At 37.0% G+C, this 14,699-nt stretch overlaps 1 protein-coding gene across 1 annotated transcript in view; it reads left to right on the top strand.

Annotated features, from left to right (window-relative positions):
- apbb1ip (amyloid beta (A4) precursor protein-binding, family B, member 1 interacting protein) overlaps positions 1 to 14,699 on the top strand; it is a 27,341-nt gene continuing 12,642 nt past the window's right edge. Inside the window, exons 1-6 of the mRNA XM_058765257.1 lie at positions 1 to 129; positions 6,755 to 6,814; positions 7,247 to 7,346; positions 8,102 to 8,334; positions 9,226 to 9,303; positions 13,683 to 13,842. Coding sequence (XP_058621240.1) covers positions 6,755 to 6,814; positions 7,247 to 7,346; positions 8,102 to 8,334; positions 9,226 to 9,303; positions 13,683 to 13,842 — 631 coding nt within the window. The 5' untranslated portion in view covers positions 1 to 129. The remainder of the gene's footprint in view (positions 130 to 6,754; positions 6,815 to 7,246; positions 7,347 to 8,101; positions 8,335 to 9,225; positions 9,304 to 13,682; positions 13,843 to 14,699) is intronic.

The following is a 14,699-nucleotide window of genomic DNA, read 5'->3' on the forward strand; positions in this document are numbered from 1 at the left end:
GCTACAACTCAGCAGCCTGCTGCATGTGGGTTGGGTGGTGTCCACCGTTAAACAGGAAAGAGAGGCATTTTACAGAAAACGTATTTATGACTCCATCACCTAGTTATTAAAACTGCCAAATAAACCAAGGTAAGTGATGTTTTTCCTCAAACAAATATTGTTTTAGGACTAGGTTCAATGTGTTGTTGATTTTGTTCAAATACCTGTTACATCTGACAATAATCAAGTAACAAGATGATTTTGTAGTGTCTCTGATGCCTACGATTAGTCTAATTCCACAGTTCTATAGATTATTTTCATAAATGACTAATTTTAATGACTTTACTGATTGATTTTATGAAAAAAGCAGTTTAAATGCTAGACCAGATGCTGTATCTGTATGTTTGTACTTATGATGTGAGTCAGTATATTTGATTATATTAGGGTCCAGACATAAAGATGACATGGGCAGATTTGCTTTTGACCCAGATGTTGTTTAAACTGGGCAGAAGGCACTGTGGAAAAGAGCTCAAACTACTGACTCTTCTCTTCTGACTGGATTAATTGTCATTATTTTGTTGTGACTGGTTACCTGTTGCACTGTTTGACACAGCGAACAGAACAAATAACACCACACCCATATCAGTGTGATATTTGCTAAAAACAATGTCTAATAGTTTTGGACTATCCAATCTGAAGACTAATAGTAGTTTCTTTTATCATTAAGGTTTCTTGTTTTACTGTACATGATTCATCAGCGCATGATATTCCAAATGTAACAATTTTTGTCTTCATAAGTTTTAATCGAAATTTGATTGCATAATGTTAACCACTAGTCCTCAACAATCCACTGAAACACCCACTTTACAGAATCCAAACAATTCCTGATGGATAAAATCATTGTTTTCATTGAATACCATATTTCACTTGGAATTATGCCACGGTATGGAATTGAGTTGGGAATGTCATTTCATGTTGACTTATAGATAATATATGTTGCTAAAGTTTTTGCTGTTTGGCTTGTCCTCAGTTGTACAGTATCTCTGGGAGTCTCATTTGGAATAACACATGCTGTCAGCACTCTAAATTAGCAAATAACAATAATTTGTACAATGGTGACTGAAGGAATTAGAAAGTCGTCTACAAAAAGTCATCCAGAAAAATGTGAACTCCTGCATATGCATACGTTTTAGCCTCAAAGCATACCTTATTTTGTCTCAGGCTCTACTTTCTTATGATAGAGAGGTTTAGTGTTTCAAGCATAACAGCTCACAGGTTAAAGTATTCAAGCACTGTGACAGGAATCATAGAACGGCACACCAGCTGAACTAAAACACTGTGCCCGAGTGTTTGATGGAGAAACAAACAGGAGACTGTATTTCTGTCAGGTTACCCCAAAGTCAACAGTCCATCTGGGTCTGTAATGACTGTTTTCCGCAGACTAAAATAACTACTAAGGAACGATAGCATCTCAGTGATTTTAAAAAGCATTACTGCAGCACCATTATGTCTACAAGGCTACTCAGAGAACTGTGAAAATGAGCTGTTAAGCTGTTTTTACATAGTTCTTTCCCAAATCATGGAATGCTGCAAAATAGATCCGCTTGTAGGTTTTCTTGTGTCTTACATTAACATTTAATTCTGTGGTAAATGCTAACTAGGCTGCAGCCTCAAAAAAATGACATTTAAATGTCAAAATATTTAGTCTGTTTAGGAATCAACTCTTATTGATAGTGTTTGCATATAAAGCAGGTATCACTATTACTGTTGCATTAAAAGTAGGTATATACTGTCATATACTGTAACTAATTGTGTACTTTTCACGCTATACAAATTATTATACCATAAATTGTCAAGTCAAGTCAAGTCACCTTTATTTATATAGCGCTTTTAACAATACAGATTGTGTCAAAGCACTTAACAGTATCAAATTAGAGAATAGAGTGTCAGTAATGTATAATGATAAGATTAAACACTCAATTTTCAATTTTCAGTTAAAGGCATTTCATTATTGAATTCAGAGATGTCATTGTCTAGCTCAGTTTAGTTTAAATAGTATCTGTGCAATCAAATCGGCGATAATCGCTAGAAATTAAGTGTCCCCAACTGAGCAAGCCAGAGGCGACAGCGGCAAGGAACCAAAACTCCCTCTGTGACAGAATGGAGAAAAAAAAAAAAAAAAAAATTGTGCGGGTTGTTTATGAGAGATGTGCTCTGCTATATATATTTCTGTCATGACAACTCTCGGAGGGATTGGCATGGTAAGGAACATGACAATGTTAATGTATTTGGTCTTGGCAGAATAGATCTGCAACGCTACGCTGCTGTGGCAGAGCAAGTACCGAGACTACGTACTGCCGATACATTCACAACGTGCTGCTGTGAGCATGTAAGAAATACTGCTGCTGCAAATATAGCATACATGAAATAACCTCCATATAAGCATCAAATATACCACAAAATAGTTTCTAGAACAGTATCTAGAATGTCTGACCTTCTATCACCTCAAACGTGTCAGATTAACTAATGCTGGTAGTATAAATCTAACAAAGAGACATTTGCTTATATTTTAATGGGAACATACTGATAATATAATGATGCCTATGCTTATCGGTTGTTTGGAAAAAGCCACGTATAAGAAGAACTGTATTGTGATGGTTGCAGAGAGATAGTGAGTGTCATCTGTTTCCTGTTGGAAACTTCGATGCTTTCAACATCTTGTGAGGGGAAGTTGCTGTGACCACTTCCCCATGTGTAGCAGTACACAAACAGCTCTCTGATTGGCTGCACGGCAGTGCTTCGTTTAAACAAGAGGATGCAGCATTGTTTAATTCACAGGTGCTGGTACAGACTCCAGCAGTTTAGACAGACATTGTATTAACTGAAGATCTTGTTTTTGTTGGAGTATTACAGCACAACTCATATTTGAATGAAGAATCACTTTTGTGTTGTATTGTTGTGCTCAAGTAAAATACAAAAATACTTAAAAAACATGCATTTTTAATATAAAATATGATTTGTATTTTATTTCAGGATGTAAAAAGATCAAGTAAACATTAGATTAAAAAAGAAAAAAGAAAATCCTTTGAAGGAGGGCTTGAATTCCGTCTTCAGTGCCCATTTTATCATCCAAGTAAAACGTTTCTCTTTTCAGACTGAAAAGTATGCTTATTCTTAATACGCCACATGATTTAAAGGAATCATTCATGTCTGTGGCACAAACCATGCAATACAAGCTAGACGTCTATGTTTAAAAAGTGATAACATGTGCATTAATTCAAAACAGTTGCACAAACGAGTTGCTGAATGTGGGAGAATAAGAGGGAAGTAGGCCAGAAGTGGGTATTTTGGACCAAGATTAACAGATAACGTTTGTTTTATTATAGTTGAACTGCAGGCAGCTGAATAATCAGAAGTGAAGCTAATAGATCTTTATTTAAACTGGCTCATATATTTTAACTGTGACAAACAAAAAGTTTAATCTAGAACATGAATTATTCATTTACTGCATCTCCAACATCTGCAGTAGAATGAGACAGAGAATGATCTCTTGGCAAATTCATTTGCATGTAATTCATACTTTCTGTAATATTGTATACTCAGGCAGTGCTGAGCGTTCGTGGGCAGGATTCTGCATGTCTTGGCAAAGAACAAGTTATGCAAGCCATGCTTTTAATTATAGCCTCTGGATGGATATTGTGCAATGTTTAGCTTTGGGTTATATTTTTTATTTATTTATTTATTTTTTACATGTGTACAGGTACTCTGTTGTATATTACCAATCACAAACACTTGTACACTGTAACCAAAAAAAAAAAAAAAAAGAAAGAACAAAAAAAAAGGCACCATCCAATTGACCATTTCTGCACAGGAGTTACAAAACTACTTTAGCTGCCAGAGTATGCAGATGACAACACAAGTGGGAGAGAAAAAAAACAAAAACTTATTAGATCTTTTTTTTCTCTCCATTTAGTAGTGTGTTCATATAAAATAGTCTGGGGCTGGGTTCAGATAAAGTTTTTCAAGGGCTGTCCCATGATTTCCTTCAAAAAGGACTGGCTTTTAACTAAACACTCTTAATTTTTTTTTTAAAGCCATGATTATAAAAAATAAATATGGTTGAACTGAATCAACACTGAACTGATTTTAGCTGAATAATAACACTGTTGATTTTTAGAGCTGCTTTCCAGCAGAATCTGAATTTGTTTCATATTTGATGATGTTTGCATCATTGATTTTGTTATTTTCTTGTTCATTGTTGTGAATCTGCTGGGGGACAGTCTATGATCTCACTGGTGAATGGATAAATAACTGATGTGAGGATGTTCAGTGGAGAATGCTGACTCACATGTAGAATCAAACATAGTCAGGATGTTTGCATGCATGAATGTTCAGTGATGCTTCACATTATCACACTAAAGGCTCATGAGACACATTGGTTTAACACAGGGAGGAGATAATAAAAGTGACAGTTTAATCTAAATCAACCTGAGGGTCATCTTAAATATGTCACAGGCCACCAGCTCAAGAGCCCTGGGTTACAACAATAAGTATAGCTGGCCAGTCTTTATTGCAAAATAAACACAGACAGTGTGATCAGCACCCCAACATAAAGTGGAGCATGACCTTGTTCACTGCAAAGCTTACAAAGGTGTCCAATATACATGTGCATCTCAATAAATTAGAATGTCGTGGAAAAGTTCATTTATTTCAGTAATTCAACTCAAATTGTGAAACTCGTGTATTAAATATATTCAATGCACACAGACTGAAGTAGTTTAAGTCTTTGGTTCTTTTAATTGTGATGATTTTGGCTCACATTTAACAAAAACCCACCAATTCACAATCTCAACAAATTAGAATATGGTGACATGCCAATCAGCTAATCAACTCAAAACACATGCAAAGGTTTCCTGAGCCTTCAAAATGGTCTTTCAGTTTGGTTCACTAGGCTACACAATCATGGGGAAGACTGCTGATCTGACAGTTTTCCAGAAGACAGTCATTGACACCCTTCACAAGGAGGGTAAGCCAAAAACACTCATTGCAAAAGAAGCTGGCTGTTCACAGAGTGCTGTATCCAAGCATGCTAACAGAAAGTTGAGTGGAAGGAAAAAGTGTGGAAGAAAAATATGCACAACCAGCCGAGAGAACCGCAGCCTTATGAGGATTGTCAAGCAAAATCGATTCGAGAATGGACTGAGGCTGGGGTCAAGGCATCAAGAGCCACCACACACAGACGTGTCAAGGAATTTGACTACAGTTGTCGTATTCCTCTTGTTAAGCCACTCCTGAACCACAGACAACGTCAGAAGCGTCTTACCTGGGCTCAGGAGAAGAAGAACTGGACTGTTGCCCAGTGGTCCAAAGTCCTCTTTTCAGATGAGAGCAAGTTTTGTATTTCATTTGGAAACCAAGGTCCTAGAGTCTGGAGGAAGGCTCGAGAAGCTCATAGCCCAAGTTGCTTGAAGTCCAGTGTTAAGTTTCCACAGTCTGTGATGATTTGGGGTGCAATGTCATCTGCTGGTGTTGGTCCATTGTGTTTTTTGAAAACCACAGTCACTGCACCCGTTTACCAAGAAATTTTGGAGCACTTCATGCTTCCTTCTGCTGACCAGCTTTTTGAAGATGCTGATTTCATTTTCCAGCAGGGTTTGGCACCTGCCCACACTGCCAAAAGCACCAAAAGTTGGTTAAATGACCATGGTGTTGGTGTGCTTGACTGGCCAGCAAACTCACCAGACCTGTCAAGAGGAAAATGAGAAACAAGAGACCAAAAAATGCAGATGAGCTGAAGGCCATTGTCAAAGAAACCTGGGCTTCCATACCACCTCAGCAGTGCCACAAACTGATCACCTCCATGCCACGCCGAATTGAGGCAGTAATTAAAGCAAAAGGAGCCCCTACCAAGTATTGAGTACATACTGTATACAGTAAATTAACATACTTTCCAGAAGGCCAACAATTCACTAAAAATGTTTTTTTTTTATTGGTCTTATGAAGTATTCTAATTTGTTGAGATAGTGAATTGGTGGGTTTTTGTTAAATGTGAGCTAAAATCATCACAATTAAAAGAACCAAAGACTTAAACTACTCCAGTCTGTGTGCATTGAATTTATTTAATACACGAGTTTCACAATTTGAGTTGAATAACTGAAATAAATGAACTTTTCCACGACATTCTAATTTATTGAGATGTACCTGTAAGTATTAAAATTAACACTGTCCTTCATAAGCCGTAGTCTTGGCAACATGTGGAGTCACAAAATGATACCAATCAGCTTTTCTAATCTCCACTGATATAAAATGTAGTGATATGAATGTTGCCATGGACGACGATAAAAGTAGTTATTATATACAAATATTTGGTTACAATTTATTTTAGGTGACGTTGTTAAAGTTTAATTATAGAAATAAGTACTGAGTAATATTAGCTAACTAAATGTACCTAATTCTACCTATGCTTAGGGTTTAGTGTAGGGTTAGTTATAGCAGGTTAGGTTAGCATAATTTACTGTTAATACTATAGTAATGTTGTGATTGACCAAAGTACTGCATATGGATATAATAAATAATAAATGAAATTACACTGAAAATGTGCGTGTATTTACATTAAATGATCAGAATGCATTTGTTAAAACTAGGCCTGTGTTCTGTTCATTCCTCAAGTTCTGAGTTCGGTTTCTGTGCTGAACTCACATTATTTGCGGTCTTAAATAGTTTTTCATAATTCTATTGCAAGACTTGTTGTAAAGATGGTATATTCCTGTTGTAGATGGATGACATTGATGCCATGTTCAGCGACATGCTGCAGGAGATGGATCTCCTAACGCAGGTATGTTTCTCATATCCTCAACTGGCTAATCAGTGTGATGTGTGCCTTTGTGTGCTTTTAAGTAAAAAAGATATGGAGTATCTTCATAAGTTATATTTCTAACATTTTCTTTTTGTGTGTATGGCTACTTCAATGGAACACAGCAATTATATCCTATTCAGACAGTTCCAGTACTGAGATACGATGCATTGAAAATGTGTATATTTTCGGTATAAATTAGTGATGGTATAAGTCAGCTGCTAACAGTATAGGCACAAAATATAACACAAAAGTGGGAAGCACACATATTAAGACTAATATGCATATCACATTTGTATGTTAATAAGATGATATTTCTGGTGCTTTTTGTTCTGTAGTTTAAAAAATAGAGTTAAAAAAATAGCTTCCATATTTGTCTTTCATATGACTTGTTCCTCATTTGTCTTTTCACAGAGTTTGGGAGCAGAAGCAGAGTCTGCACCTTTGCCTAAACCTCCCTCCATTCCTGACCCTCAGGAAATGAACTTTTCCATTGGTTTTACAGATCTGAATGGTAAACCATATTTCAGCCTAATATTTTACACAAGTGTCTGCTATTTTACCAAGTTATTTCACTTAAAAGACTCTATTCATCAAGTGTTGCTTTTAGGAAGAAATTAGTGATTAATTAACCATAAAATTGCTTGAATTTATGTCTGAGAGCGGCCCAAAGATGCACAGACAGGGCTGTTTGAAGTGGAGAAAGTTTGTCTGCAATCAAAGCCTAATTAGCATGCTTACATATTGGCCTTGTTGAGCTCAAAATTTATACTTTGTTAAAAATGTATTTAACTTTCCTCATTTCTGGTTGTCACGGAGCCCCACACATGACATTAAGAAATGTCACAAATGAAGAACTGTTCATGTTTTATTAATTCCCTCCCTCATTTTAGTTAAATCCTGACTGCTCATTGGGTGGGAAATTGTTTATTTGTGGCCACAATATCCAACATAATCCCATGGTAATTCATAAATATTTTACATTTTAATGAATTGGTGGCTTATTTGTATGTTCATACTTTGTATCTCCTTTGTAAATTTTCATACGTTCTACTTATCTACAATGATGCCGTTGGAGTGGACCTTCATGCTTATTATTATTATTATTATAAATCTTATGTTTTGTATCATGTTTTACAAATTCACATGAAATAGCACACCTAAAATACTTGATAAGATCAGGTTGCGATATTTTGTTTTCATATCATGTGGAGCCTCCGTAGGTTGTCAACAATGTGATTTTTTTTTTTCACATTGTGACCTCTAAAGCATCTCTGCATGATCTGGAAGACAATGACTTGGATGCCTTGATGGCTGATCTGGTGGCAGATATCAGTGCCACGGAAGAAAAGTTTTCCACAGAAAGAGCTCCAGTTGCCCCAATACCCTCCCAGCCTCAGAGTAATTTTAGCCTCCTAGCGTCAACTGACACCCCTAGACCTGCAACTTCCTCCAACTCCATTGCAGCTCCACCCCCACCACCCGCCTCCAAACCATCAAAAGTAAGTATCATTCTGAATGGTTTGCACACCCTCAGGCCTCATGTGGTTAGCACATACATAGTTGAAGGTTACAGGGTTTATTTTAATACAAGTAGGCCAAACAACAGATGTGAGTGGATATAATGGAATTTAAGTGCAGCCAACACTGTAAAACTGCAATAACTTTATGAAGTATGAACCTTATGAATGTCTACAATATCCATTTCTACTCAGCATGTTAAAAAGCCTAACCATAAAATGTAATTATCCTCATGATTGCAATGTTAGCTCAGCCGGATATTCATTGAATGTTATTTTATGTCTAGCCCAGTTCATGGCAGAATGTACAATAGGAGATATCCAGATGGTTTTAAAATGTAGATCAGCTCTGTTTCAAAACCTTAAGTGAAATGCCTACCTAACAAGCATTTGAAAGCATTACATATGTACTTGTTCTTCACCGATGTGAAGGCTGTTCAACAAGTTGGGCAGCATAATTATATTGCCTTCTCAGAAGGATAGCATTGAGTACATCCTTCTTTGGATCCCAGAATGCCTGGTGATATATTTTTGGGATATAGGCTATTGTATGTACGTGAAAATATCTGTATGTATTTAATGCTAATTAATCACATTACTAGATTAGCATCATGCTAATATTAACTCTATTGGAGTCAACACAATTTGTATACTGTGGAGCGTTCAAAATGAGCCTCATATAAGGTTTCTATTTCTATGTTGAGATTCTCTGACCTCAGATAGCAAAACCAGACAACACTGTACCGTCTTCCTTTGTCATTTTTATATTAAATCTGCAGAGAGTCAAAATAAACCTTGTATTTCCTTTATGTAGAGCCCTTTAATGTCACATTGACCCCATGAAACCACAATCATCGTTTTGTTTCCCCTCAGGAAGAACTAGAGGAACAGATGAAAGCAGATAAGATCAAGCTTGCTTTGGAGAAGCTAAAGGAGGCCAAAGTGAAAAAGGTGAGAGATGCAGTTGTTTTAATCATTTTTCCGTCTTGAATGCACTTGAATGATGTCAAGTATATTATTTATTACAGTCAGGCACTGCTCATGATGATTCATGCTTGCTTTGGCTATTCTAAAACAGCTGGAGACTGTTCCTAAATCCATTTATCAAGAATGTGAGTCATTTAACTGCAAAAATATAGATGTTTTTCATGGCATCGTTCAATGCTGTGGGGTAGAAAATGCTGACTGCATTATTAGGTGATATAGATGAGAGGACATCCACCACACTGATCCATTTCTAAAAGAGTAATAACATCACTCAGATCAGGGCATTCTGAAGCATGCCTTGCACCCTGCTGAACACTCAGACATCTTCCTTCTCGTGGAAGCCAAAGGAGGCCTTATGTTGGAAATCAAGAGAGAAATTAAGAGAAATCACAAACATCTGTTTAATCAGATTTGTCTCCCCTAGACCTTAGAATAAATAAAAAGAAACTGAAGATTTGCACCAACTCAAAACATAATGTCAGGATTTACAGGAAGACATGCATCTTATGCATTTGTTGGAGTTTCCCATTTCAGATGCTAAATTTATTGAAGAAGAGCATTTAAATAAATATAACATGACTTACTAAGGTTTGAAGTAGTCAGTTTACTGGTATTTGGTTAGAAATTTGACTTTCAAACTTTAATTAGGTACCTTATCACAAACAGCAGCCGATCAGCAAACAAAAATCATTCTTATTAATTATTTGTTTAGGGTTATCAGTTTAATATTGTCCCTGGATGCTAAATTCACTGGATGAACTAGATGTGCATCACAGACAGTAAACACAAGTAATAAATTGTTGCCCTATTCTATTTCTGACATACTCCATGCTCTTGCTGTACTTCAACAGGACAAGGGATTTGTAACGTTCGCTTTGATGCATCCAGTGTAACACGGTGTTAGAATATTGTGAATCATATTTTGTAAATATTTACAATGTTTCCTCTCATTTTGTCTCGTCAGTACCTTGCCCAAATATACAAATGCCCTCCAAGAACACCTCATGTCCCCCTTCTCTGAACACCCTGGGGGCGGTGCTGCCCCTGTTGAGAAATACTGTCTTGGTCTTGGCTTGGACTCAATACTTTTCAGCTCTCTGTCTTGATTCGAGCTTGACCCTCTTCAGGTCGCTGTCTTGACTCTGACTCAACCTTCTTTAGGTCACTGTCTGGACTTGGACTAGACTCTCGTCAGGTTTCTGTCTTGACTTAAACTCAACTATTTTCAGGCCTCTGTCTTGACTCTGACTCAACATTTTTCAGGTCTTTGTCTTGACTCAACCTTCTTTAGGTCTCTTTCTGGAGTTGGAATCTACCCTCTTCAGGTTTCTGTCTTGACTTGGACTCAACTATTTTCAGGTCTTTGTCCAAACTCGGACTCAACCATCTTCAAGTTTCTGTCTTGACTCAGACTCAACTATTTTAACACTAGAACCGCCAGAGGTCGCTGTATACCTAAAAGCGCCAGCGGGTAAATTTTACCCGCACACATGGCAACTGTTTTTATATGGCTAAAGAACATATTATTTCACTGTATTATGCCACTGTATTCAACAAAGAAGTGTCTAGAGTCATGAACTGCTTATGTCTTGTCGCCAACTATATTTTTACCCTGTTGTTTTATGTTCAAGACTTTTTAATGCAGCCTACACTAATTCATAATGGTCAGTAAGCTAAAATAATAAAAAAAAAGAAGCCTGCACTGACAACTAACAATTGGAAGGTAGTAAATATTTGGGTGGTGTAATATTATAATACAATGTCATTAATCAATATATTAGGATAACCCATGTTATTTAAATTACTAAAAAAGCCAATAAGACAATAATGAGCAATAATAATTCTCCACACTGCATAAGATGATGCTATGACAAATTCAAGCGCACAGCTTCACCTAGGCCCAATTATTAATTTGTTTAGTTATATCATTTATAATTTGAATAACACCAATAAACTTCGGGTAATAAAAAATAAATAAATAAATAAATATTCATTACATCATAGATCGAATTTTTTTTCTTTAGGAAAAGGCCAGACTAGAATAAATAGCAGCACCTTACGTAGCGAACAATAAACGATATAGCAAGACAAAAATGAAATAATAAAACCAAAGTTTGACCAATTATGAGTAACGTTAGGCTAAAACATCTAAATATGATTTCTGGATCACTGTCAGGTAAGCCGTCAGATGCTGAGCCGACCCAGGACGCATAACTTACCATCAGACTCTCCAACACTCATGGCATTTAGTGTTTCTAATACCTACCTTCCATAAATCGCCTTTTTTTATTCATTTTGGCTTTATTTATGAAACTGATAACCGCTAAATCAGTGAGTGAAAGGTGTTGCCTAGAAATGTACAATGTTAAAACATAAGCGGCAAGAAAATGACAGCGCGAAAATACATGCATTATATAGCGGGTAAATTTGACCCGCGCGGCGCTTATAGGTATACATGCTCCGTTTTTTAATCTGGTTTTATCAAAAGAATTTTTAACAATATTGGGTTGTAAATTACATAATTTTAGTAAAAGTCAATGACTGGGAGACTTGAATGTTTTGTTGAAAATCTGTTATGTACATTTGAAAAATTTACCCCGTGGCTCTAGTGTTAAGGCCTCTGTCTTGACTCCCTGTTGAGAAACGCTGTCTTTGTCTTGACTTGGACTCGATACTTTTCAGGTCTTGAATCAGACTCAGCTTTCTTTAGTCCTCTGTCTTGACTCGAACTTGACCCTCTTCAGGTCACTGTCTTGACTCTGACTCAACACTTTTCAGGACTTTGTCTTGGACTTGACCCTCTTCTGGACACTGTCTTGACTCAGACTTAGCCTTCTTCAGGTCTTGGTCTTTAGTCGGACTTGACACTCTTCTGGTCACTGTCTTGACTCTGACTCAACACTTTTCAGGTCTTTGTCCTAACTCGGACTCAACCGTCTTCAGGTTTCTGTCTTGACTTAGATTCAACCATCTTCAGGTTTCACGGACACGACACTCTTCAGGCCTCTGCTTTGACTCAGGACTCTTTCTTAAATCGAACTCAGTCCTCTTCAGGTCTCGGTCTTGACTCAGACTAAACCTTTTTCAGGTCACTGTATTGACTCTAACTCAACATTTTTCAAGTCTGTGTTTTGACAAAGAATCAACTATCTTCAGATTTCTACTTGATTCAGACTCAACATTTTTTCAGGTCTTGGACTATAATTGGACTCGACCATCTTCAGATCTGTCTCTTAACTTGGAGTCAACAATCTTCAGGTCTCGGTCTTGACTCTGACTCATCCCTCTTTTGGTCTCATTTTTGACTCAGACTCGTATGAGGTGGTCTCGACCACAGAACTGTCCAAATTATTGTTAGAACTGTATAGATCCATAATCATACTATGTCAACAATTGCAGAGGTTATGTATATTTTTGTGTGTCGTAAAAAGTATCATGACAAAGTATCATGAAGATTAATAGTCTCTTGAGTAATAAAAGAGCAAGCTTTAAGCAATAATTGTTTGCAATAATTAGGCTCAGACTGCAGGAGGAATTAACAGTCTTGTTTCTAATTAGTCTGGTTATAGGTTACAGACCCACACCGACTTAATGCCTCCACTGAGAGATCTAACGTTGGTTACTCAAAGTGCTTAGTATATATTGTCACAGTGTACAGTATATATTGTTACAGTGATTACAGCAAAAACAGATTTAAAGCTGCAATGACAACTGATACAATGTGGTCTGTAAAAAAACATGACTACAATCAAAATGAGACTGTTTTGAATGCACTAAGCTACAGTTTTAGCATGATTGTTGATATTCAAAGATGTCCCTGAACAGTTCATATGCCATTGCAGAGCCAGTAGTTCCCTTTAAATGTATTGCCATTCCCATCCTTCCCATCCATTTCACAGAAAATGTATCCATCTATAAGAGCATTTATATCTCCGTCTTTCAAACTTCTGTGCATAGACTCTACTGAAAAGACCAGCATGGCTTGTCACCAGTGTGTGCTTATGCTAGTGTTCCCACCAGGCTCCTTAAAATATTTAGGTTTCAACTAAATTTTGTTTAGCCAGAACCTCCACTTTGGTCCACTTTGCAGAATATTCTGGTCAAGAACTGCTAAACTGGATGAAATCTTATGACCAACATAAACCGTAAAGCATCATAACAGTTTGATTTGTTTTACAGTGTTTTTGGGCATGCAAAGATTTTGTTGCACAGATGTCAATAAACTATGCCATAATTACAAAATGCAGATGCAAAATAAATAAATAAATAAAACAAAAAACAAACAACATGTAGTTACCTTGTTAATTAAGTTTAACCTTGTTATTTATGGTTTCTTGTGATAGCTGGTCGTGAAAGTGGAGATTATGGACGGCAGCTCAAAGACTCTTATGGTGGATGAGAGACAAACAGTCAGAGATGTGATGGACAACCTGTTTGAGAAGACACATTGTGACTGCAATGTGGACTGGTGTGTGTGTGAGACCAACCCTGACTTACAGACTGGTGAGTATCATCCATGTACACACAAACCTGCATGTTCATTCAGTTGTCATCAGCTTTATAAGGCTGGATTTCGCAAGGATGATGAAGTGTATTTTTACTGGCGAGCTGACAGCCAGGCTCCAGTGAGCTCACAGTACAGAGCTGACCTACCACTATACACATTCACTCTCATACACCAAACGACAGGTGGGTTTAATTTACTGCCCCAGACACCGTCACTCAACCTCCCTATCATGAGGAAATACAGTCCTTATGATCGAAATCCCCAAATTCTCTTTCTCCATCTGCGAGGCTTCATCTGCAGCCATTACCATATGTTTGCTTTCTGGCTGCCAAATTTTAGATGAATAGACTGGATTTATCTTGCGTTATTCCATTTGTTCTTATCCCTAGTGGAAAAGAAGTGCACTTGTGGTGTACTTCAAACCTAAAAATATATTTAAAAACAAAAACGGTGCTTGCAGATAATATATTAATGAAATAAAATGCCACTTAAGTGTACTTAAACATTCACTTAACACACTTTCAAAGTTACAAAAGTTAATAAACATAGTTGTCACGGTACGCTGAAGCAGGGAATGAGGAGACGAGGAATTCTTCCAACAAACAGACTTTAATACATCAAACAGGTAGGGAACACAGGCAGGCAGGAACATACACGCATGGAGACTGAATGACATAATACCAGATGCTAAAGACAGGGAAGCACAGGGCTTAAGAACTCTGGGGTAAACTAGATAATTAATAAAACACAGCTGGGACTAATAAACTAATAATGAACCTAAACAAGGACAGGAACAGGAAATAAACTGGAACATACATGTGACAGATCGCCCCCCTCTCGGAAGGCACGTCCC

This window comes from Onychostoma macrolepis, chromosome 24 (assembly GCF_012432095.1).
Source record: "Onychostoma macrolepis isolate SWU-2019 chromosome 24, ASM1243209v1, whole genome shotgun sequence".
NCBI classification, from domain to species: Eukaryota; Metazoa; Chordata; class Actinopteri; order Cypriniformes; family Cyprinidae; genus Onychostoma; species Onychostoma macrolepis.